Below are 26,847 nucleotides of genomic sequence, written 5' to 3'. Positions count from 1 at the left end.
AAACTACTTGCACTTTAGGTTGGTACATGGCCCCTCCATTTTCAAAGGCAGCAACAATGTGCCCTATTCTCCTCCTGCTTCAAATCAGACTTCTTTGTCTGCTGCTAGCTGGAGAAAAACTGCTTTTAAAATGTCTATGTGATTAGACTAGGCCCACTCAAATCATCCCCCTTTTGCCCTAAATCACAAGTGACAGTGCTGCATTCCAGACTTTCCCATACGCAAAGGGAAGGGGATACGGAAGGATACGCATCCTCAGAACTTATACCACAGCCACACCCAAGGTACTCTATCAGCCATGCAGTCACAGAGTTCAGATTCAGGGAGAGGGGACTTAGACCTCTTAATAGATCTGAAAATAAACTGCCATAAACAGACCTCTCAACAGAGGAGTTTGCAAGAATTGGGGGATTCTCTTAGATTATCTTATAACACCACCACATCTTCAAATTGTGGCTATGAGGGGAAGTGATAGGGGAGTGGGAGAGGATGGCCCGTTTCCAGAGACATCCCAGGCAAGCAATCTCTCAGGCCTCCCAGTCTAATAAATAACAGCTACAAGTCTTTTGCAGCCTGGACCTCCAACTGGGCATGGTGTCACTGTATTAGTGACACTGTAACTTTGGGGTGGTTTAAATAGAAAGCAAATTTTCTGCGGCTCATCCTCATTCCAAAATTGCTAATTATGTCTCTAGTAATGTGGCTGATGTCCAAGATAACTTAAATGAGACCATTACGTGACAATGTGACATTCCTACCCAAGGGGAAAAACAGCCCTTGCAACCTTAAGGACACATTGTTCTAACCTGCTTTCTTCCTAGGATTTTGGTGAATCAAGGACTGCAATGGTATCAACTGTCCACCAGGGGACAGGAGACCTTGTCAGGACACTGGTTTGTCCATGGAGAAACAGTGGTGTTTGCTGATGGGTGAGAGGGCTTTAAAACGTGCACAGTCTTTCAAAGCACTCATTTTGGGGACCTTCTGTGGGTTTCTTGGTTCTAAGCCAGGAGTTCCCGCTTAGTGACTACCCCATGCATTGCGCACTAATTGTTGGGCAAAAAGCAAACTAAAAGAAGCCTTGAGCGTGAACTTGGATTTTCCAAGACAAATGAAACGTGTTTTGAAAATGAATCCTAAAGCACAAAAAAGCATAAATTGCCTTTGGAACATTATAATCTAATTTACTCTATTTTATTTTTACTGGGGAATTCTCATTTTTGGCATGTCAAAATGGCTTGCCCATCACAGCTGTGCGTGGCCGACGAATGACCACGCTGGCCTTTTTTGGCAATTCATGCTGTGCAGAGGGCTGGTCGTTGCTCAGGAGACGAACTCCCTGGATATTACTGTTGGCTTTAGTTGTGAAAGCTTTTTTGCTTCTGAGGATGAGAATTAAATTTTCTTTGACTTCAGCTACGAATATCCATCAAGCAAGCTGGTATGGGTTGAGTTATGACCCCCCAAAAAGACATGCTGAACTCCTAACCCACAGTTCCTCAGAATGTGGCCTTATTTGGAGATTCTCAGGGTCTCGATAGAGTAATCAAGTTAAAACAAGGTCTTTATAGTGGGCCCTAATCCAACGCAACTGGTGTCCTTATAAAAAGGGGAAATTTGGATTCAGAGGTAGAGGCACAGAGAGAAAAGGCAACACGAAGAGATACAGGAAAAAAACACCATGTTAAGACAGAGTCAGGGGCCAGAATTATGCTGCCACCAGCCCAGGAACATCAGGGTATAGCAGAAGCCGGAAGACGCTGGGAAGGGTGCTTCCCTCCTAGGTTTCAGAGGGGCCGTGACCCTGCCACACTCAGTTTATAACCTACAGTTTCTGGAACCGCAAACGAATGTCTTTCCACTGTTCTAAGCCACCAGGTTGTGGTGCTTTGTTACAGCAGCCTAGGAAACCGATCCGCAGCATTGGCCGAGCTCCCGCCTCCTCCAATTGCTCTGCACAAGTCCTTGAAAGGCTGGTGTCCCATTCACCTTTGCTGGTCTCCTTTCTCTCATGTCACACTGCTTTATTCAACCGGTGTATTTCCTTCAAAAATCAAAACCAGGCTCAGTGGTCACTGGGATCTTTCTGTAGTATCCCAAGACTTCAAAAGACTCCTTTTTAGGAGATCTGTATTTCCAGTCTTGAACTATCTTAATGTTACTTTCCCTTCCCCTCTTTACTTATTTATTTGTTTATTCTGTGTATGCTCCCAGCCAAGACCTGCTGTCCGATCACACTTGGATATCTGTGCTCTGCCTTTCATGGTGTTCTCATCATTCTGTAGACCAAGTGGCAATCTCCACCTGCAAGGAAACTTCACCTTTGCTGTCTGCTTCTTCTGAATTCAGAGACCACAATGTGCTCCTCTTCGTGTTCTGCATAATGCTCGATGCACTGTCAAAGGCAAAGGGTGCCCTGTGAGCGCCAGCTGCCGTGCCCCCATATCCATGTTCCTCGATTGCTATGGCAACTGAATCCCTACATTTTAGCTGGGCACAGGATGCGGACTGCATTTCCCAGCCCCTCCCCTCACCCCACCCTTTGAATCTAGGCATGGTCATGGCAGAAATTCCAATCAGTGGGATGTAAGGAGATCCTGCAGTGAAAGAGAATTCTGTTCTCTCTCGCTTTTCTCACCTTTCTCTGGCTGGAGAGAGGAAGTGGCATTAAGCCACCAAAAACAACACCTGGCAGAGCAAGTAGACAGGAGGAATCTGAGCCCTCGTGGGCCCTGAGGAGCAGGGCTGCCCCATATGTAGCTTTCTGTAAAGAGAAATAAACTTTCATCTTGTTTAAGTCACTGATATTTTGGTCTTAGTCACAGCAGCCAAGCCTAGATATCAACTAATCCAGGTGGATACATGGAGAAAAGTTGGAGCCTATAGAGAAAGTAATTATCCGGCAAAGATTGGGTCCTAGTATTTACAAGAATGTCGATTTGGTTTGACAATAGTGCAAGTCTCTCAACCTCCATCAGACTCAGTTTCTCTTCTATAAAATAGTGATAATAGCAGCTACCACATGGGATTATACTAGATTAGATCTGGTATGTTTGTAAAGTGCCAGGCACACAACAGGTGGTCAGAGAATGGTAAACGTAATTATGATTAACTATCTCCCAGAAAAGAGCTCGCTCAAAAACTGAAGTCTCATTTAGGCAGCAGTGTATCCTGCTTCGCACAGCATAGGGGTTAATCTAGCTTGGGTTTCTAATAAAGAAAATTCTCAAAACATGGATTGTGAGCAGGCAGTTTATTGGAGAGGCGACCCCAGGGATCATGAGAGAGGAAGCAGAAAGTGAATGTGTCATCTCCCGAGGCTGCCATGACCACCACTGGGCAGGTCAAACAACAGAAACCCGTTCCCTCGCATTTCTGGAGTCCAAGATCAAGATGTGTTTCTCCCTCTGAAAACCACAGGACAGAATCCTCCCTGGCCTCTCCCTGGCTTCAGGTATTCGTTGTCGACCTTGGCGCTCCTCGGCTTAAGGCTGCATCGTTCCGATCTCTAACTCTGTCTCACCATCACACGGCGCCCTCCCCAAGTGTTTTCACATTGTCTTTGTATAAGGACACCAGTCATACTGCATGAAGGGCCCACCCTAGTCCAGCCTAACCTCATCTTAACTTGATTATATCTGCAGAGATCCTAATTGCTAATAAGGTCGTATTCACAGATACCCAGGGTTAGGCCTTGGACATATCTTTTCACGGACACAATTCAACTTGTAACAGTGAGACTGGGGAGGAAAAAGCAACAATATTGCCAAGGAAACTGCTGTGAACAGTGGGTGCTCCGTTCTGCTTAGACAGCCTGAGACGTGCACAGAAGGCTCTAGAACAGTGCCCCCAAAACACAGGAGGTATGAGCCTTTCCTCACCAGCATTTTTCTCTAGGAATGTCAACTCCCAGAGTTTTGAGCTTTCCCCATTCATGGCATGAGACGTTGGTCACCACCTGCAGAGGTCTGTCCTGCAGACGCTGGCTCAACCACAGGTGAACGAATGCACTCATACCCAGTACGGTGAGTTCGAGTGGGCAAGGGCTGGTGGTCAACTGCTTTCACAGGGCAATTGCAGCTAACCGATCATGACTCCCTGTACCTCCTCACATTTATTCAGTATAGATTTAATAACAGAGGTTCTCCGTCAACATGCTTGTGGATAATTAACATGGTTAAAAGAGTGGTTTTATGAATGATAAAAGGTCTTGGTTCCAGGGCCCAGAGTAAACACCATTAACAGGTAATTTCCCCTTCGACCTCCCCCTGAGAGGCCAGCAGAAAGTTTACATGAGTAAACAGAGACAAAGCGATGTGGAGTAGACAGACTTGACTGGGGAAGCTTTTATTATCCCTAAATCTTCACCCTATGACTTAATACTCTAACTTAAGAACTGCCTGCCTTCAGCCCGTTCCATTAAAACCTTTTGGTCTTCCAAAAGGTTTGAGACTATTATCTTCTAACTTTCCCTAATATTTCCCTAATATTTTGCCAGCCACCCCGACTGAATCTCAACAATGGCAAGAGAGGAATCCTGATGAAGAAAGTAAAACCTTGCCCCCCATGCTTGAGGTAAGCTGCTATGAGCATGCAGTGTCTTAAACACAAACAGAAACACACCCCAGTTCCTGCTGAAATTAGAGGTTAGACTAGGAGGGCGTGAGTCAGAGCACCACACGGGTCTGCAGCCGTCCAACCCTGTTTCTTCTCAGACTGTTCTGTCACTAAGCTTGCAAGATCATGGCCAGCCACCATCTCCAAACGATTCCATAGAGAAGGCATGGTGGGCACGCCACCCGCAGGTGACCAGGGATGTGTCATCTCCCTCCTCCACCGCCCATCCTAGACTTCTCTCTGTCAGCGCTTATGCTGGTCTGGGCCGCCTGCCTGAGCACTGGCTGGCCCTTTACCGCTGAGGGTCTGAGCTCTTGATTGCCTTGTGTCTATCAGGCCCTGCTGGCATTGCCCAGGCATCATTATCCCCAGAGTTGCAAACACCAGAGGAAGCCACCAACAATCTCCTTGGTCTCAGCTGTGTTTCAGTCCCCTGGCAGCAACCATATCCCCAGTGAGAAGTGGAATTATCTGCCCCCAGATAATGGAGTAACTTCTTTCTTTGCCTGTTCATCCATTAACAGGCCCAAAGGGACCCAGCAGTAGTCATATTCAGGTTCAATAGAACCTTTACTGTGAACCTCAGCAGAAGCTACCCTGCTTCGTCCCAGGAACCAGGATCTCTAGTCCTGTGGAACGTAAGTTCTCAGGGACAGGAAGCAAAATTCTACTACTGAGTCACTAGGAGTTACGAGGAGAGCAGCCAATCCTACTTCCAAGATTTGGTTTCCAGACCTGTGTGTCCTGACAATTGGTGTCAAAGCACTATATGTAGGCTGTAGGTTCAGCACCATATTGGCCGTTGTTATGGCACTGTGGCCACCCTGGACACTAACCCCAGGGAGTATCAGCCCTGAGCTGGCACATTTGCTGAGCCATCAAAGGCTCTTTCATTGTTCATGTAGGCTGCCAGCTTCCAAGTCATCCAGATGTGGTCAAAGCGGTAGATCCCACAGTCATGCATTCATGGCACACCTCTCTGACGATGAAATGGGTCCTTGGTTTGGGCTGATGTTATGCAGGTTTCCGTTTGAGATGTCATTCCTCCTGGAGGCCCGCAGATGAGGGTGCTAGCAGGAGAGCAGGCAGAAAAGGCAAATCTGTATTAGGAGCAGGTATCAATTCCAGTAAGGGAAAATTACCTCCAGCTGCAACTGAAGGGACCAGATGTAATGAGCTTGCTACCAAGTGACTGCTGGTCCCCCGGGGCTGGCAACATCGGGTAGACACAACATTCAGTGGAGGCAGGAGCTGCATCAGCCTTGGTGAGGGGGCCATGCCCACCCCTGCCATCTCGGCTCCTCCATCCACAGCCACAGCCTAAGCACTGGTGACTGAGGACAGACTGGCTAGCACTACCGGACGCAGCACCCAGAGGCCCTCGTGGGCCCCAATGTGAGACAGAGGCCTGTGTGACTTCTGTGCATTCCAGGCAGCCCGTCCACATGCCACTATCCCAGCCTTTGTAGACTCCGATCTTCCAGTCCTTCTTCTCCCAGGCCTCCACTAGAGGTCTCCATCTAATTTCTGAATTTAGCTTTTCAAAATGCTGCAACCCACAGGTTAAATGATGGAGAAATCGCTCTCAAAGTCCACACTTAGGAATCAAGGTCTGTCTTGATGGTCTCTCCTCCTACCCTAGAGAGTTCTGCCACCCTGCCCATGAGAGCTGAACACACATAGATACACACACAGTTAAAACTGACAGTAACGAGAGGAGGTTAGAAACCAGACAACATACAATGGAGGAAAATCACAAGGCCCACCTCTTGTTACTCAGATGGGTGGAGAGACACTTCACTCATCAATCACTCCCTGGGACCCTCCATGACTTCGCCTCCATTGGGAGCTGCAGGCGGCTGGATCCCAGGTTCCTGAGGCCATGCTGTGTGCCACCTCGCCCCAATTTCACCTTCCAGTCAAGCCTCTGAAACTTCCATCAGTCACCCACAGCCAACATTTACTGAATTATTCTTTCACGTGATCTCCTGCTTAAACATAATTAACAACTGTTAATGGTCCACAATTAACTTACTGTTAGGCCTCCTTCTAAACAGTAAGAGCTATAAAATTATGAGCAAGATGTGTTAGTTATGTTTCTTCCAGATTCATGTTAAAATGAAATCCGAACAAATAAGATCAAAATTAGGTGTTTGTGTCTCCTAGAAGTACTGGTGCACCACCTGTGGGAAAAGTTGTCATCTGCTTCAAAGTCAGGTTTCATAGATTAAGGCCTGTTTTGTCTCTGAAGGAGGAAATTTGCCTTCATTCGGATTTGCTGAAAAGTTTAAAAACCTGGGGTTTCATTCACATTTCAAGACTGTCCGTAGCCCTTTTATTTTAACCAAATCCAAAAAGAAAGAGGCCCTACTGCTTTTAAATGCTGAAAACCACTGTAGGGTGTCTATAATGTTGGAGGGGGAAAAAACGGGCTTCACTTTACACAGAAAAAAGGAAAGTATCTCAGTTCCATCTACGTAAGTCTAGTGACATCTGAAGCGAAGAACACTAAGTAGTGTTTATGAACGGCTACCATTTCCTATATTAGCCGTGTTTTACAACTTTCCAAAAAATATCTAAAATATGTTGAAACATCTTGGCACTCCTACAAATAGCAGAGTTTTACATTTCAGGGTTTTACATGCCAGATGGGCAAGGCAGACTCTGTAAAACAGCCATGGGGCAAGGGAATCCTGATCTCTTTATTTGGAACGACGAGACATCACAATAGATAAATCGGTCACATTTAGCAGAGAGGAGAATAGCATCTGTCCAATAAATAGCAACTGTGTGTCATTTGCCAGCCTGATGAGATGGCAAATAGTTTCTTTAGCACAGCTCTCTAGGGTGTAAATAGTTTCTGTTGTATCCAGATTCATTTCAGCCACAGACAATTCAAATGCTGAATTCTATAAAAGAAACCTGAAATAACAGATTCATGCATGTAAGGCTTTACTCTCTCGCACAAAGAAGTCGGGAGGTACAGTCCTAGACCACTTCACAATGTCTTCAAGCCTAGACTCCTCTCATCTTTCTCCTCTGCCATCCTCAGCATAAAAATTTGTTCTCAATATTCTTTCACTGCCCAGCTGGTGCCTGCAGCAAGAAGAAGGAAATCTACAAAGAACGTGATGGTCAACTCATCACCCAGTGTATTAGTCCATGTTCATGCTGCTGATGAAAGACATACCCGAGACTGAGCAATCTAGAAAAGAAAGAAGTTTGTTGGACTTCCAGCTCCACGTGGGTAGGGAGGCCACACAATCAAGGCAGAAGGCAAGGAGAAGAAGGTCACTTCTTACATGGATGGCAGCAGGCAAAGAGAGAGAGTTTGTGCAGAGAAACTCCTCATTTTAAAACCATCAGATCTCATGAGACATACTCACTATCCAGGGAACTGGCTGGGAAAGACCTGCCCCTATGATTCAATTACCTCCCACCGAGTCCCTCCCACAACACATGGAAATTCAAGATGAGATTTGGGTGGGGACACAGCCAAACCATATCAACTATAAGGAATCTTCCAAGAAGCCCACATAACAAAGTGGCTAGAATTTAGTCAAATGTGTACACCTCCTGCAAAACAAGATGAGAAATGTATTCTTTTTTTTTTTTTTTTTTTTTTTGAGACAGAGTTTTACTCTTGTTTCCCAGGCTGGAGTGCAATGGCACAATCTCGGCTCACTGCACCTCCACCTCCTAGGTTCAAGTGATTCTCCTGCCCCAGCCTCACGACTAGCTGGAATTACAGACATGCACCACCCCACCCACCTAATTTTGTATTTTTAGTAGAGATGGGGTTTCTCCATGTTGGTAAGGCTGGTCTTGAACTTCTGACCTCAAATGATCCACCCACCTTGGCCTCTCAAAGTGCTGGGATTACAGGCATGAGCCACCATGCCAGGCCCAAAGGTTTTTTTTAGATCCAGGCAATTTGTTTAATAATTTCATGCAATCAACAGCTAATTTCTTAAAGATTCATTTCCGATTTCATTTTTTTTTTTTTTTTTTTTTTTCACAAAGAAGAGGTATGTCAGTCAGGATCCTGATTCTGGCACTAATTGGAACAAAATTAATACTTGTGTCTTGCTTTAGGGAATACATTCTACCCCTATAGTTATGTCAGGTCTCAGTGAGGTCAGGGTGACACAATCTTTACCACTGACCCACTATGTGACCTTTCTGAATTCCAAGTTCCTTGTTGCAGGCAAACTCTCAGATGGTCTTAGTAATCCCTGCCTCCAGTAATCATACTCTGTGTAATTTCCTTGCTTTGAGTTGGGCTGGGACTTCTGACTTGCTTCTCTTGCTTCTAACTCACAGATTGTAGCAAAAGTGATGGCATGCCACTTCTGTGATTCCATGGGATTACAGCTTTTGTCTTGCTAGCAGAATCTCTCTATTCCCTTCTCAGCAGGTGCACTTGGATGGTGCAGGTGGTCATGTTGGAGAGGTCCACATGGCAAGGAATCAAGACTGAAGGCAGACTCTCCTGAACAGCCAGCTAGAAACTTCATCCCTCAGTCCAACAACCTGCAAGAAATAAAAGATGGATGGGTGGATGGATGGAAAGAAGAAAGGATGGATGGAAAAACAGAAGGAAGGAAGGAAGGGAGGGAGGGAGGGAGGGAGGAAGGAAGGGAGGGAGGAAGGAAGGAAAGATGGATGGAGAGACAGATGGCTAGTTTTCTGTGTCATGATGGCCAGGCTCTAGTCCCCAGTTATTCAATCAAACACTAATAAGGGTGTTTCTGGGAAGGCATTCTGTAGATGTGATTAACATTAATTTGAAGTAAAGGAGATTATCCAGATAGTCTGCGTGGGCTTGATTCAATCAGTTGAAAGGCTTTAAGAACAGAAAGGAGGCTTCCCAGAAAAAGCAGGACTTCCACCTGAACTTGCACTGGTGCCCAGAGTTCCAGCTGCCCTTCTTGGTTTTCTGTCTTACAAATTTCAGAATTACCTAAGTGAAACGATTGCTTTCCTGTGCCAGGAACTTTGTAGGGGGCTGTACCTGTAGTCTCATTCGATCAGTCCCACAAAGGTGAGAAGTGGGTATTATACTTACTTTAAAGGGACTAAACAGGCTCTAAAGATCTCATGATATTTCCAAAAGTCATGCCATTGGAAGGCCAAGAGTTTTGTCTCTAACATTGACATCAGAATCTCCCTGTATTCTTCTCACTGTGCTGTACCATCTTTTAATTCAGATATTTATGATAAAGTTTGTAAGATGCTTCACTAATCTAATCTCCCATTTGGAAAGCTTTTCTTTCAATGAAAGATACAGTTTAAAATGTCTCTTTCTATAGGTTAAGTTATTCCACCTGCAGTTCAATCCACCGGTCACGTGACATAAGGCTCCGTTCACTTTAGGTGGCTGTGGTTGGTTTTGTTTGTTTTGTTTTGAAGTATCTGACTTTTTGTTGTTGTTCAATGAAATTATTTTAGAGTAGTTTTAGATTCACAGGAAAATTAATATGATCATACAGAGAATTCCCATGTATCTCCCCCATCAGTTCCCCTGTTATTAACTCTCCAACTTCCGCTGCTAGAGTTGAAGAGAAGCAAGTATAGCATTCCTAAATCCCTGCATTAATTTTTCCTGTGTCTTGATGGAATGTGGTTTCTTTTGTTGCAAGAGTGAGTTTGAACTATTCTAATAAATGACTATTTTGCCCAGTGACATTAAGATCATCATACATTTATAATAAAGCAAATTTATAAAAGATTGACTCTCATTCATGTTTTGATATAAAGGGTGGGTAAAAGGCTGGCAGATTGTGGTTTTGTAGGGTTTGTTCCTGAATTCCCATTATTTTGAAACTCCTAATCCTTTTATTAAAAATTATTTTTAAAAGTTCCCCTGTTATTAACACCTTACCTTAGTATGTTAAACATGTCACAACTGGTGAAAACCAATACTGACAAGTGAATGTTAACCAAAGTTCATGCCTTATTCAGATGTATTTCCTGAGTTTTTCCTCAATGCCCCTTTCCTGTCTTGAATTCCATCCAGGACACCACATTACGTTCAGTCATCATGTCTTCATAGGCGCCACTTGACTGTAACAACCTCTCAGGGCTTTCTGGACACTAGGACAGTTTCGAGCAGTACTGGCCAAGAATCCTGTCGAATGTTTCTCAATTGAGATTTGTCTGAAGTTTTTCATGCACCATACTATGTAAGATGTTAATTATAGGGGAAACTGGGTATGGATGACATGGAACCTCCTATTCCAGGAGTCCCCAACCCCTGGGCCATGGACTGGTTGGTTCTGGTCTGTGGCTTGTTAGAAACTGGGCTTCACAGCAGGTGAGTGGCAGGTGAGTGAGCAAAGTCTCATCTGTATTTACAGCCACTCCCCTTTGCTCACATCACTACCTGAGCTCAGCCTCCTCTCAGATCCGTGGTGGCATCAGATTCTCATAGAAGTGTGAACCCTATCGTGAACTGTGCATATAAGAGCTCTAGGTTGTATGCTCCTTATGAGAATCTAATGCCTGATGGTCTGAGGTGGAACAGTTTTATCCTGAAACCAACCCCCTCACCTCAGGTCCGTGGAAAAATTGTCCCTGGTGCCAGAAAGGTTGGGGACTGCAGACCCATACTATATTCGTACATATAAAACTATTCTAAAGCATAAAGTTGATTTTTGAAAAGGCTAAGACCAAAAAAAGTTCAATCAAAAGCTAAATCATGAAGATACTGTTTCCACACGTTGAATTGCCAAGGGTTGCTTTGTGACCATGAGAATAATGCTTGGCCTGGGGTGTTGCCAGTGGAAATGACTCCCCTGTCGGGCCCACTAGCCTCAGCAGCTGGAGCACACTACACAGTAAACATACAGCCTACAAAATGGGAGAAACTATCTGCAAACTATGCATCTGACAAAGGTCTGACATCCAGCATCTGTAAGGCACTTAAACAAATTTACAAGAGAAAAACAACCCCATTAAAAAGTGGGCTTCTCAGTAGAAGAAATACATGCAGCTAAGAAGCATTTGAAAAAGAGCTCAATATCACCGATCATGAGAGAAATACAAATCAAAACCACAGTGACATACCATCTCACACAAGTCAGGATGGCTGTTATTAAAAAGTCAAAAATAATAGATACTGGCAAGGTTGCAGAGAAAAGGGAATCCTTATATGCTGTTGGTGGGAGTGTAAATTACCTCAACCATCGTGAAAAGCAGTATGATGATTCCTCAAAGAGCTAAAAGCAGAACTACCATTCGACCCAGCAATCCCATAACTGGGTCTACACCCAGAGAAATATAAAGCATTCTACCATAAAGACACATGCACACAAATGTTTACTGCAGCACTGTTCACAATAGCAAATACATAGAATCAGCCTAAATGCCCGTCAGTGACAGACTGGATAAAGACACATGCACACAAATGTTCACTGAAGCACTGTTCACAATAGCAAATACATAGAATCAGCCTAAATGCCCGTCAGTGACAGACTGGATAAAGACACATGCACACAAATGTTCACTGAAGCACTGTTCACCATAGCAAATACATAGAATCAACCTAAATGCCCGTCAGTGACAGACTGGATAAAGACACATGCACAAAAATGTTCATTGCAGCACTGTTCACCATAGCAAATACATAGAATCAACCTAAATGCCCATCATTGACAGACTGGATAAAGAAAACGTGGTACGTATACACCATGGAATATTATGTAACCATAAAGAAGAACAAGATCATGTCTTTTGCTGGAACATGGATGGAGCTGGAGGCTATCGTCCTTAGCAAACTAATGCAGGAACAGAAAACCAAATACCACATTTTCTCACTTATAAGTGGAAGCTAAATGGTAAGAACTTATGAACACAAGGAAGGAAACAGCAGACACTGGGGTCTATTTGAGTGGGGAGGGTGGGAGGAAGGAGAGAAGCAGAAAAGATGTTGGGTACTGGGCTAAATGCCTAGGCGATGTAAAAACCGTACAACAAACCCCTTATGATGCATGTTTATCTATGTAAAAAAAACCTTCACATGTACCCCCAAACCTAAAATTAAAAAAAAATTTTTCAAGAAAAAATTCTCCTCACGCCCATAATCCCAGCACTTTGGGAGGCCAAGGCAGGTGGATCACTTGAGGGCAGGAGTTCAAGACCAGTCTGGCCAACATGGTGAAACCCTGTCTCTACTAAAAATACAAAAATTAGCCAGGTGTGGTGGTGCACGCCTGTAATCCCAGCTATTCAGGAGGCTGAGGCAGGAGGATTGCTTGAACCCGGGAAGCAGAGGTTGAAGTGAGCTGAGATCTCACCACTGCACTCCAGCCTGGGTGACAGAGCAGGACTTAGTTACAAAAAAAAAAAGAAAGAAAGAAATGAAAAAATTCTCATTTTTAGAGTAGCTAGTAACAAAGTAAAAATAAAATAAATCACACAAACAAATGAGTCTAAGCTGTGGTAAGGGGTGGGGACTTGTGGACCCCACCTGTGCGGTGTTTGTATTAGGGGACGGTTGAGTCATGAGGCAGGGGACCTTCAGGCTGGATGGTGCCTCCCCAGGGGCTGAACTGAGCACTGAGACAGGTGCTCACTGGGGACTCTAGTGCATGACGCTCCCGATACCCTGTACACGGGAGCCCACACAGTTCCCAGGTTCCTACGATTATCAGTATGGGTTGACATGTTTTCCTTCATTCTAACCGCCAGATGGCACTGCAAGGTGATGAACTGAATGAGAACGACTTGAACATAAAATTTTACTTTAATAACGTCCCTGGGTTGGTTCTCCCCCGAGCCGCCCGCTCCCCCACCCCCCGCCCCCCACACACACGCACACTTCATTTGATTTAGTGAGGTTGGGTGACGCAGTAATCCTGTGAATTCTCATTCTAAAGCTGGAAGAAGACTGTACATTATCCTATAAAGCCCATGAATGATCATCCTCCAGCCATATTTTCCTCTTGACTAAAATGAAACTGTGTTTATACTTTCATAATCCAAGCTAAAATTAGCCATAACACTCTGTGTACTATACAAGAGCCAGGGTCCATTTTCTTATTTGTTTACAATGTATCCTCGGAATCTAGGACATTGCCTGCCATGGATAAGAACTCAATGGAAAATGAATGGATGGATGAATGAATGAGTGCTAATGATGATTATTAAGAAAATAAATACTTGGACATCCATAACTTGAACTAAAACTTTCCAGAAGTTGGAATGATATGGCCCAGATGAAAACAAAAGCATGTATTTACACTTAGAAAGAGGCTTTTATAGCATTAGAAATTATTAACTGGGCTGGGCATGGTGGCTTACACCAGTAATCCCATCACTTTGGGAGCTTGAAGCAGGAGGATCACTTGAGCTCAGGAGTCCAAGACCAGCCTGGGAAACACGGTAAAACCCTCTCTCTACTAAAAATACAAAAAATTAGCCAGGCACGGTGGCATGCACCTGTAGTCCCAGCTAATTGCAAGGCTGAGGTGAGAGGATCACCTGAGCAAGGGAGGCAGAGTTTGCAGTGAGCTGAGATCACACCACTGCATTCCAGCCTGGGTGACAGAGTGAGACCTCATATCAAAAGAAGAAAAGAAAAGGAGAGAAAGAACAGAAAAGAAAGGGAGGGAGGGAGGGAGGAAGGAAGGAAGGAGAAAGAGAGAGAAAGAGAGGGAGGGAAGGAGAGGGGGGAGGGAGGAGGGGAGGAGGGAAGGAAGGAAGGGAGAAAGGGAGGAAGGGAATAAAGGAGGAGGGAAGGAGAGAAGGAGGAAAGGAGGGAAGGGAAGGGAGGAAAGGAAGGAAAGGGAAGGGAAAGGAAGTGAAGGGAAGGGAGGAAGGAAGACTGATTATCCCTTGATGACAGTGTGGCCCTAAATTTGGACAGGGTGGTGTTATTTTCTGTACCTTGGAAGTTCTGGTTTTTTTTGTTTTTTTTTTTTTGTTTTTTTTGAGACGGAGTTTCGCTCTTGTTACCCAGGCTGGAGTGCAATGGCGCGATCTCGGCTCACCGCAACCTCCGCCTCCTGGGTTCAGGCAATTCTCCTGCCTCAGCCTCCTGAGTAGCTGGGATTACAGGCACGCGCCACCGTGCCCAGCTAATTTTTTGTATTTTTAGTAGAGACGGGGTTTCACCATGTTGACCAGGATGGTCTCGATCTCTTGACCTCGTGATCCACCCGCCTCAGCCTCCCAAAGTGCTGGGATTACAGGCGTGAGCCACCGCGCCCGGCTGGTTTTTTTATTTAAAAAAAAAAAAGAAAAAGAAATCACATTGTTGGTACTCTGCTTGTTCATTTGTGACACAGCTCATCTTGGATGAGAAATGAATTTGGTATTTGAATTTTAAGATGATGTCCACTAAAAACTATCAAAGAAACAGAGGGACAAAAGAATTGCACTAGAAGAACACGGGGAAGATACGCTTACGCCACCTCAGCTGATTCCGAAGCTGGTGGGAATTTTCTTTCCCCTGAAAATGTGCCCCCAACACACACACTTTCCGTTTTAACAATTTAGGATAAAAGATATTTGTTGCAAGTGGCAGAAACCTAATTAAGGATCATTTATAACAGAAAATTACCTTGTCGAAAGGATTCTAGTGCAGTTCAAAGATCTGGAAGAACTGGAGAACCTGGACTGCTCTGCGGACCTCAGCGATGGGGTCCCTCCTCTGCCATCACCCGAACCTCTCGTCTCCCTGCTTGGTGTCCTTCTTCCTTCTCCTGAGAGGCCTTCTCCAAACGGCAAGGACCACGGGGGAAAGCAGCTGGCCCCACTCTTGTAGCTCCCCAAGAGACGCATGGGGGCCTCCTGAGATTCTGGTAAGAACAGCTTCAAAGAAGGACTCTAATCTGGGCTTGCATGAAGCTGCCACCCGGGAACAATTCTGGGGTGGGGAGGAGTGAGGCACTCTGATTGGCCAACACTAGATCATGCTGTCAACAGAGGTGAGCATTTGTTACCCGAGAAGCAAGAAGGGAGGAGACTGTAGCCAAGCCAGAGCCAGCTGCTGTACTGCCAAGCGCAGGATCCTCCGGAATACTGGAGGAAATAACAATTCTGTGCTGTTTTTGATGTTCTAATAATTAAAAGACAATGGCACCAAAATGATTTTATCCAGAAAACCTTTTCTGTGCACCCGTGGTACATCAAGTACAGTTCAAGCTTGGTTCTGCAGAGTGGAACAAACGCGTGAGACGAGAACCCTGCCCTCGAGCCGCTGTCCTCTCCTGGCAGGAAGCAACAGCGTTTCCTGAGACTACTGGGGGAGACACTCGCTGCGGGACACGTCATCATCCCCCTCCGTGCACCTACTGCTGCCTGCACCGCGTGAGCGCTGGAAGCAGCCAGCCAGGTGGAAAGTTACTCCGTTCATGTTTTTGTTGTTTTCCTCTTTATATTTCTCTAGATAAATATTTCTCGAAGACTAAGTACAGGGCTTATTATGTCGTTGAGGTTGGCCTTGGAATGACAAGCAAACTGTAGTTTATCGTATTAAAGTCTGTCACCAAAAAAATCCACAAAGCATGTCTCTCTCCTATCCTTGATGTGACTCATCTTAAGAAATGGCATTCTATCTACTCATTGTGGTGATATTTAAAACAATATTTTCCCTCCAGTGCTTTGGGAGGTTGAGGTGGGAGGATCATTTGAGCCCAGAAGTTTGAGGGTACGGTGAGCTATGACCATGCCACTGCACTTCAGCCTGGGTGACAGAGCAAAACCTTGTCTCGAAATAAAAAAATAATTTTTTAATAAAACAAAATTTTTCTTCTGTTCTATGCAAAGAATACAGCCTTACTATATGAATAGGAAATTTAAATAAACACAAAGAAAACCATGATGCTTCACCAAGATTCTGGCAGCTGGGCTAGATGCATTGCAGACAGTTATCTGCTCAACCAGAGGAAATCTAAAGAATAAAGACATTCTCATTTCTGATAATTGCTCATGAACTAGAGCTGCACTGTCCAATATGGTGGCCACAGCCACATGTGGCCATGTACATTTTAAAATAAAAACTTCAGTTCATGAGGTGTGCTAGCTGCATTTCACGTGCTCAATAGCCATAGAAGGCAGTGGCTACCACATTGGAGAGCTCGAATACAGAACATTTCCAACCCCACAGAACATACCGTTGAACAACACTGGGCTAAATTGTTGAGATCAATCATCTTCTGGAAGTAATTGTAAATGCTAATTTTTTTTTTACATTTTCTTATATGCATTGAAGGGTTGACAACATAGTGATGAATGACCAAACCAAGACCTGAAGAAAAGCAAGACCCCAGAGAAGTCAACGAAATGTTTGATCCCCTTTACCTTCAGCCATTCCAGATTGCAAGATTAAGCTGTGTTTTGATAGATTCACGGGGTTGGGAGGAACAGAAATGAACACTCAGGGCTGCCAACGTGTGTGAGTCTATTAGGATCCTAGCACATTCATTGCAACCATACACAGCTCCACAATTAGGGTTGGGGTGAGCCTGCTTCTTTCCTCTCACACACAAGCAGCTGTGAAGAATGTTGCCTTTGGTGCTTGGTGCAAGATTAAAAAAAAAAAAAAAAGAAAGAAGAAAAAGGAGAAAATATGTCCGAAAGTGGGCAGGTGCTTGGCAGATCTGAAGCCCAGATCTACCACACTGGAGCATTCCAAGAAACCTAAGCTGTGAAGTTGAATTGTACCAAAAGATAGTGCACCTACGTGCCTAGGGAGTGAAACTCAGGGCTAAAGGCAGGCACTTTCAACCTAAGCCTCAGAGAATCCCACAGATAATTTTCAGAGCAATGATCAGCATCCAAAGGAAGTCAACCACACAAGGACACAAGGCACTGTGGAGAAGAATAACAAATGGCAAAACAGACTTGCAAGACTTCAGATACAGATTTCAAGACACCCACGCTCCCTGAGTTCAAATTATAAAAGACAGCCTTAGAAATATCAGCAATTCAAGAGGTCCAATGATTCCCACAAAGAGTAGATAAAAATAAATCCATATCTATAGTGAAAATGCAGAATATCAGACAAGGAAAAAAATCTTAAAACAAAGAAATAACAATTAGACCATTGCTTCTGCTGGTTCCTCAGCAGCAGCAATGGAAGCCAAAGGGTGGCTGGAATGAAATCTTCAACATCCTAAAAGAAAACAACTGCTAACTTCTAATTCTATATGAATTTTCAAGAAGGTACTTTCCGCAGAAGGAAAACAATCCCAGATGGAAGGTCTGAGATGGGCAAAGATAAGTAAACATTACCTATAAAATAATAATAACAATTAGTGGGATTAAAATGAGAGAATTATAATATACAACAACATTAACTCGTGTCAGGAGGAGAATACTTATGATTGCCATGTTTAATCTCTTTGTATTATCCGAGAAGAGGATAAAGCATTGATTAACTTTAGATTTTTATCAAAGAAGTATGTGTGTGTGGTTTCAGGGTGATCACTAAAGCAACAGAACCAGAGTTCACAATTTCCAAACTATTAGAGGGAAAAAAATAATTAGCTAAACTCAAAATAAATCAAGATGGGAGAAAAAAGGAAACAGAACAAGTAATATAAATACAAAGCTCAAAATAATGTGAAAACCAAATATGTCGATAATTGTATTAAATGTAAACAAATTAAATGCTCCAGTTAAAAGGTATAAAAACTATTGGATTAGAAAACAAAATCTCATGTATGCTGTTTACAAAAGATGCATGTACATTATAGGAATATACTAAGGTTGAACATTGAAGGATAGGAAAAATACAGCATGCAAAAAGTAAGAAAGATAAAGCTGATACATTAAAATCAACAATAGTGGAAGGCACAAAACATTGCTTGCATTAAAATGGGTCACTCACAGTGATGCAATGCTCAGCCAACTAGCGTGATATAACTCTTTCTAATTAATATATATCCAATAACTTGGCTTCAAACCATATGAAGCAAAATCCACAATACTTGTGGGAGAATTTTAACATTTTTCTGTCAGTAATTGATAGAATAGGCAGATAGAAAAATAGTAAAAATAAATATCATGAATAAACAAATGTGGTCTAATGCACATAGCTGAGAAATCCTCATTGGTTCGATAATAAACATTACCTAAATGAAAGTTTATGGAAATACCACATATCAAAACTTGCGGGCTGCAGTTAAAACTGTGTGTAGGAAGAAACACATAGCCCTGAATACATAGATAGAAAGGAAGAAGGGTGGCCGAGTGCAGTGGCTCATGCATGTAATCCCAGCACTTGGGAGGCCAAGGCGGGTGGATCACCTGAGGTAAGGAGTTCGAGACCAGCCTGGCCAACATGGTGAAACTCCATCTCCACCAAAAATACAAAAATCGGCCAGGCATGGTGGTGGGCACCTGTAATCCCAGTCACTTGGGAGACTGAGACGGGAGAATCACTTGAACCCGGGAGGCAGAGGCTGCAGTGAGCAGAGATCTTGCCATTGCAGTCCAGCCTGGGAAACAAAGAGCAAAACTCTGTCTCAAAAAATAGAAAAGAAAAGAAAGGAAGGAAGACGGGCTGAAAATGAATGGGCTGAGAACCCACCTCAAGGAGTAAGAAAAGGAACACCAAATAAAACCTATGAAATAGATGGTGAGCCAAGGGGATGTAACATGGTGCAACAGAAGCATTTGCTGCATATTCTTAGTCTCTTTATTAATTGAGGAAACTCAAATTAAAACAAGGAAACACTGTTACTCACCCACCATACTGGTAAACACTGCAGAACTGGAAATACCAAGTGCTATGGAGTATTTAAAGCAATGAGACCTCTCATATACTGTTTGTGGGGCTAAGTTAGTATAATCAATCTGGAACTTCATTTATATTTTGTATTAAAGTTGAAAATATGCACACCCAGCAACGCCACACTGGGAACATATGCTCTGAGGAAATTAGTGTATTTGGGCACTGGGTGCATCACCAAGACTGTTTGAAGCACATCGTTCGTAACAGCCAATAGATGCAAACAACGAAAATGTCCATCAACAATAGAGAGGGTCAGTTATGTTATATTCATGCAATGGAACATCCTACAGTGATGCACAAACTACAGCTACAAAGCTAAACAATTTTTTAAATACAAGCAAACAACTGGATTGTTTAGGAATACATGCATAGGCAGAACTATAAAGGCAAGAAATTTATTATCAAAAGAGTCAGAAGTTATTTTTCAGGCAAGGCACAAAAGAAGCTTCTAAGTGCTGGGTGATCAGGTTATGGTTTCCTGTGCTCACCTTATCGTGATTCATTAAACTGTACGGATGTTTCAAGTTTTGTGTATATTTCATTGTTTAATGTGAAAAAGTAGATGAAAGACAAATAATGCCAAAACCACAACACTAATTAAGTCTGGAGATCATTTAGCATGCATTCTTTTTAAGTAGGAATTAAATCCAACAATGACTAAACACTGCTGGTGAGGATGTAAATTATCTAAGCCATTGTGGAAAGCAATGTGGTCACTTCTCAAAGAACTTAAAACAGAATTACCATTCAGCCCAGCAATGCCATTACTGGGTATCTACCCAAAGGAATATAAATCATTCTACCATAAAGATACATGCACATATGTGATCACTGAAGCACTATTCACAACAGCAAAGACATGGAATCGCTCTAAATGCCCATGAATGGTAGACTGAACAAATAAAATATGGGACATATACACCATGGAATACTATACAGCCTTAAAAAGAATGGAATCATGACCTTTGCAGTGACATGGATGGAGCTGGAGGCCATTATCCTAAGCAAACTAACACAGGAACAGAAAACCAAATACCATGTGTTCTCACTTATAAATGTAGTACACATGGACACAAAGACGGGAACAACAGACAATGGGCCCTACTTGAGAGCGGAGGGTGGGAGGAGGGTAAGAATCGAAAAACTACCTATCCTGTGTCATGCTTATCGCATGCTTATTAGGTGATGAAGTCATCTTGACAGCAACCTCCTACAACAAGCAATTTACCTCTATAACAAACCTGCACATGTACCCCTGAACCTAAAATAAAAGTTTAAAAAATCGAACAAATAGTAAATAAATAGCTAATACTACCACACGCTTATTAGAAAGGTCAAAATCCAGAACAATGGCAACACCAAATGCTGGTGGGAAAGTGGAGCAATGGGAGTATTTACTCATTGCTGATGGGAATGCAAAATGGTGCCACTGTCTTGGAAGACAGCTTGGCAGTTTTGCACAAAACTAAACACACTTTTACCGTATGATCCAGCAATCACACTCCTTGCTGTCTTTCCAAAAGAACTGACAACTTAGGTCCACAGAAAAACTGCACATACATGTTTATAGCTAGCAGCTTTATTCACAATTGTCAAGACTTTGAGCAATGGGTGAATGGATAAACGGGTACATCAAGACAACAGAATATTACTCAGTACTGAAAAGAAAAGAAATGAGATAACAAGCCACAAAAATATGGGGAGGAAACTTAAATGCACATTTCTAAGTGGAAAAAAAAAGCCAATCTGAAAAGGCTACATATAGTATGATTCCAATCATATGACATTCTGGAAAAAGCAAACTATGGAGACTATTTAAAAAATCAGTTGTTACTAGGGGCCAGAAGAGAGAGAGGGATACATAGGCAGAGCACAGAAGATTTTTAGGCAGTGAAACTATTCCGCATGATGTGATAAGGTGCATCCATGTCGTTATACATTTGTCCAAACCCATAGAATGTATGAAGCACCAAGCGTGAACCCTAATGTAAACTACGGACTCTGGGTGATAGCGATGTGTCAGTGTAGGTTCATTGATTATAACAAATGCACCACCACTTTGCTGGGGACCATCAATAGTAGAGGAGGCTATCCATGGAGGGGGAGAAGGAGTACATGGGAAATCTCTGCACCTTCTCAATTTTGCCGTGAACTAAAACTGCTCCAAAAGATAAAGTCTATTAAATGGGAGAAAAACTAATGGAAAATCTGTATTGCTGAATAAATAAGCATATGAAGACAAGAGTGTCCATGATCCATCAGAAATAATAATGACCGCTTTCATTTTCCGTCTCTAGAGGTCAGTATCCTCCCTAGAGCAGTGCCTCTCAGGCCTGGCAGCATTAGAATCACCTGGAGAGCTTTTAACACTTCTAATGTTCAAGATGTAACCACACCAATTAAATCAAAATCTCTCAAGACAGACCCAAGCATCAGTATTTTTCAAGGTCCTTGGGTGGTTATAATCTTCAGCCTGAGCTGAGAACCACTCTCTAGATTAAGAACCACTCTCTCTCTCTAGATTATGGAAATTTACCTTTTGTTAACATTTTAAATTATTTTATGTTTGTGTCCACTGAAGGCTCCTCCTTGGCCATTTTCCCCCACAATTATTGGGAAAAGCAGGATGGATTCGCAAAGATTATCTCTATAATTTAAAAGCCTCGAACATGGCAGGGAGTAGGATAGACAGATAGATAGACAGATAGAGAGATAGATAGATGATAGACAGATAGATAGATGATAGACAGATAGATAGATGATAGATTAGGTGGATGGATAGATGATAGATTAGGTAGATGGATAGACAGACAGGATAAAATTGATAGATTGATGGATAGATGTTTTTAAATGTGTAATGCCTAAGGACAAGCTTGAGAGCTTTTTATAATGAGAAACATATCACATTAAAAACGTGGTATTATATACGATGAAATACCATGTGGCCATAAAAAAAATGAAACTATGTCATTTACAATAACATAGAGGAAACCAAAATTCATTATGTTAAGTGAAATAAGCCAGGCACAGAAAGACAAATACCACCTGTTCTCACTCGTATGTGGGAGCTAAAAAAGTTGATGGAGGTAGAGAGTGGAAGGATGGATACCAGAGACTGGGAAGGGTTGTACGGGTGGGACGGGGATGAAGAGAGGTTGGTTAGTGGATAAAAACATACAGTTACATAGAAGGAATAAGTTCTAATGTTCAACAGGAGAGTAGGAAGACTATAATTAGCAACAATGTACTGTGTATTTCAAAGTAGCTAGAAGAGAGGTCTTGAAATCTTCCCAACACATAGAAATGATAAATACTCAAGGTGACCAATACCCCAAGTACCCTGATTTGATCATTACACAGTCTATTCATGCAACAAAAATATCCCACAAACACATAAAACACTATGTAACAACAAAAAGAGCATTTCACAGAAAATACAGGTTGAATCATGTCCCTTTCATATGTTCGTTTAACTCTGAGTTCTGTGTAACATGATGTAACTGTTACAGGTAGGCCCTAATTCAGCTTTCTTCTTTTGCATTGTCCACTGAGATGCCTACCTTTCTGCAGAGTTGCTATTCAGTTGAACTAGGAAAGTCCAAGAAAGCCCACTTAAAGCACCCTGGTTCCTGTGGAAATGGTTCAGGTGGCATTGTTAGGGAGAGTAAGGGCAATGGTAACAGTAAAGGCAGTAAGAATTTCAGAACATAGGAAGACTGTTGGAGACAAATTTACTTCCATCTTTGATGCCCAAACTTTGGTTCACATGTGCTCCTTTTCCCTAAAATTTCCAAATCTCCATTAATTTTGTGGCTCTGAGATAATATTTTTCATGATTTCTGTTTACTAATGTCTTTTTAAGTTTCATAAAACAGAGTCTACAAATGGTTTCTAAAAGTTGAATAGTACAAAATGTTATACGGTGAAGTGAGTCTCACCCCATCACTAACCTGCTTTCCTCCTCAAGGACAACCACTCCCAGTGTGTGCTTCCAGAGATGGACTGGGAAGGAAATTATTTTCAACTCCATTTCCAAATCCAAACTATCAAACTATCCACAGCAATATGAGCAAACATTTTCACAGAAGCAAGATATCAAAAGTTTTACCTTCATGCACCCTTTCTCTGGGAACTCCAAAAGGATGTGCTCCACTCACAAAAGAGTCTAACCCGAAAAGAAGAAAGACATGGACTCCAGGACATGGGATCCAGGATGGCAGCTGGGGAGCAACCCAGCCAGACCCGACCATCGGAGGAAGAGCAAGTGCCATGAGCACGAGCACGGGCTCCAATCAGAAAACGGTCCATGACCTTTGGCCATGCGGAAACTGGAATCGATAGGCACTTGAATGAGGAGGGAAGCATTGCTGATGGCCACCTACACAAACTAAGCAAATAAAAAATAAAGAGGATACAAAAAAATTACCTGGGTATGGTGGCGCGTGCCTGTAATCCCAGCTACTCAGGAGGCTGAGGCAGGAGAATTGCCTGAACCCAGGAGGCGGAGGTTGCGGTGAGCCGAGATCGCGCCATTGCACTCCAGCCTGGGTAACAAGAGCGAAACTCCGTCTCAAAAATAAATAAATAAATAAATAAAGAGGAATTTTCACAGAAAAAAAAAATATGTAATCGTAGCACACTATTTGTCCTAGCAGTGAGCAATATTTTCGTGGTTATAAATAATTAATAGTAAATTCAGATTTACCAAAAATTGTGATAAAATAAGATGGGGGAGATGCAGTGGTGGTAAGGGGGGCGAGGTGGCTGAATCCCCATCTGCAGTAGCAGAAAGCCAATGGAAAATGTCTGAAACAATAAAACAAGAACAGCAGGATAAGTGTATTATTTAGAAATATAGACCTAAATGCCAGAGGAAATGGCAGAAAGGAATCAGCCCTGGGAGACAAGGGCTCGGCAGAGAGCTGCTGCTGTCTGTACTCATAAGCCTCATAGCACCAGTGACGTTTTACAATATGTAAATGTATGATTTTGATAAAAAGAATTATTTTTTTAAATTCTGCCTGTGGGAAAACTCATGTAAAGTTAAAAGTAGAAATGACACTGATCGTGTTCTGGAGTGTTTCAGCATTCCAATTTCAGCCACCAATTTCTAAGGATTCTTACAAACATCTCTTAATGATACACTCAGAAAGGCTGGAGAGTAAGTAATTTTATTAATCAGGATAGGGTATGTTATGGTGAAACCACAAAATAAACCCTGAAATGTCAGTGGCTTCACACAGGAAAGGCTAATTTTTCACTCCTAAGGCCGATGGAGGTTGTGGGTTACACGGTCAACGGGAATACACAGTCTCCAAGGTCAGCTCAGTGGGGAGAAGGATGGACAGGGCACAGTGGCTCTTAATTGCGTTCTATCTTAAGTCAACGGCCAGTAGGAGTTGGTCCCAAACTAATTGCAAGGGCAGCTGGGAAACCTACAGGAGTTCATGAGTTATGAACTGAGCTTAACACACTCTGCATGGAGAACAATTTGCCAAAGCATTATCTGTAAGTGGACAAACAAGGAGAAGAAAGTGGAATGCCAAGTAAAGCCAGGAAGGCACATAAGGGCGAATCCTATGCACCCTCCCAGGAAATGGGAGTTTCTCTCAGAGTCATCCTGAGGCACAAGAAGAGAATGTGCTTTGTAAGTCATTAACAGTACACAAACGTAAGATGTTAGATTATTTACTCTAATTGTCAGTTTATTGCACTGTTGCTGGGAGAAATTTTTCTTACCATTTATTTTGTTTTTAAAGGTCTTAACCCAAGGGTTGTAAATTGAATGGCTGACTGAGCAGAGGTTCCCCTTTGACACAGTCAAAGGGCTGCAGGTCACCTGGCTCACCTTGTGCCCTCTGTCCCTGGCTGTGGTGGAAAGCCATGCTGCCATCCACAGTCAGAATGGGGCTACCTACATCTCGCCAATCTCGCTGCAACAAGTACAGCGTGCTTTCTTTAGGCATAATTGCCCATAACAGGGCAAACCTCTAACACACACTCTTATCTTTCTAATCCAGTTATATTATTATTTATTTCTAATCCAGTTATATTATTTATTTCTAATCCAGTTATATTATTATCCTGTCTTTATGATTCTCACAAGCTACAAATATTGTTTAGCCTCTATTTATTTTAATCTTTGCCAAGCAATATTTTTTCTTTAATGGCAATAAGAGCCCTTAATAAGAAAGTAAGATATATTGATGTCAGACTATAGAGCAAAGACATATGACTTGATACACATCCCTGCTCGTTGCGAGAGTCTCAAATTTTGTAGAGGAAACACACACTGTTTCATAATCGGTTAACTCTCATTGGATTAATGTTGATTGTAAAAGGGCTTGAGGCTTTGAGTTTGATCTCTTGCTCTCTGTCACCCTTTCTTGCTCTTCCAACTTCTGTTATGGGATGACACTGCAAGAAGACCCTCACCAGATGCCAGCCCCTTGATCGTGGACTTCACAGTCTCTAAAACTATTAGAAATAAGCTTCTGTTCATTATACATTACCCAGCCTCAGGTATTGTTACAGCAGCACAGAACAGACTAAGACACCCACTGACACCATGATTTTAGCCCCATGAGACTCACGTTGGACTTCTGATCTACAGAACTGTAAGATGAATTTAACCTTGTTTTAAGTAACGAAGTTTGTGGTTATTTCTTACAACACCCACAGAAAGCTAATACATATATAAATGTAGAGAAAATAGTAGGACAACCCTACACATAACTATTAGCCATCTTCAGTATTATCAACTTACCTTGCTTCATTGACACACCCACACACTTCCTTCCAATTATGTCACATTATTTGGAAGCAAATACCAGACATTTTATTGTTCATAAATATGCCAGTATGCATCTGTAAAAGATAAGAACTCTTTCAAACACAACCATAACACAACTATCACAGCTAAAATTTAACAGTAATTCCATGATATTATCAAATATCTAGAATGTGTTTAATTTCTCCACTGGTAAATGTTTTATCAGAGTATTTGTGTTGTAATCAAAAGATAAGAAACAGCCATAAATTGCAATTGCTCACAATGTCACTTTCTTTCTCTCTTAATCCACAAGAGCCCCCCACATCCCACCACTGCATTCTCTTTTCCTTTCTATTTGTGGAAGAAACTGAGTTGTTTGTCCTGTAGTTTCCCACCATCTGGGACTTTGCTGATTGCCTGAGTGTGTTGTCAGTCAAGAGATTCTTCTGTCCCCTGTATTTCCTGTAGATGGATAGTTAGATATGGAAGTCTGACCTGATTGCAGTTTGACTTCTCTCTTTTTTTTTTTTTTTTTTGCAAGAATGCTTCATAAGTGGTGATATGGTTTGGCTGCGTCCCCACCCAAATCTCATCTTGAATTCCCATGTGTTGTAGGAGGGATCTGGTGGGAGGTCATTGAATCATGGGGGCAGGTCTTTCCCATGCTGTTATGATAGTGAATAAGCCTCATGAGATTTGGTGGTTATATAAGGGG

At 42.6% G+C, this 26,847-nt stretch overlaps 1 protein-coding gene across 1 annotated transcript in view; it reads right to left on the bottom strand.

Moving 5' to 3' along the window:
• The window catches only part of IGSF5 (immunoglobulin superfamily member 5), a 103,573-nt gene that overhangs the window by 57,656 nt on the left and 19,070 nt on the right, over positions 1 to 26,847 (bottom strand). The window contains exons 3-4 of the mRNA XM_021669439.2: positions 26,127 to 26,227; positions 8,939 to 9,150 (exon numbers count right to left, since the gene is read on the bottom strand). Of these exons, the coding sequence (XP_021525114.2) occupies positions 8,939 to 8,962 (24 nt within the window). The 5' untranslated portion in view covers positions 8,963 to 9,150; positions 26,127 to 26,227. The remainder of the gene's footprint in view (positions 1 to 8,938; positions 9,151 to 26,126; positions 26,228 to 26,847) is intronic.

This window comes from Aotus nancymaae, unplaced genomic scaffold, assembly GCF_030222135.1.
Source record: "Aotus nancymaae isolate 86718 unplaced genomic scaffold, 86718_ANA_hifiasm-v0.15.2.pri h1tg000022l_1, whole genome shotgun sequence".
Classification (NCBI taxonomy): domain Eukaryota; kingdom Metazoa; phylum Chordata; class Mammalia; order Primates; family Aotidae; genus Aotus; species Aotus nancymaae.
The sequence above is the reverse complement of the archived record's forward strand: the minus strand, read 5'-3'. Positions and strand labels throughout refer to the sequence as shown.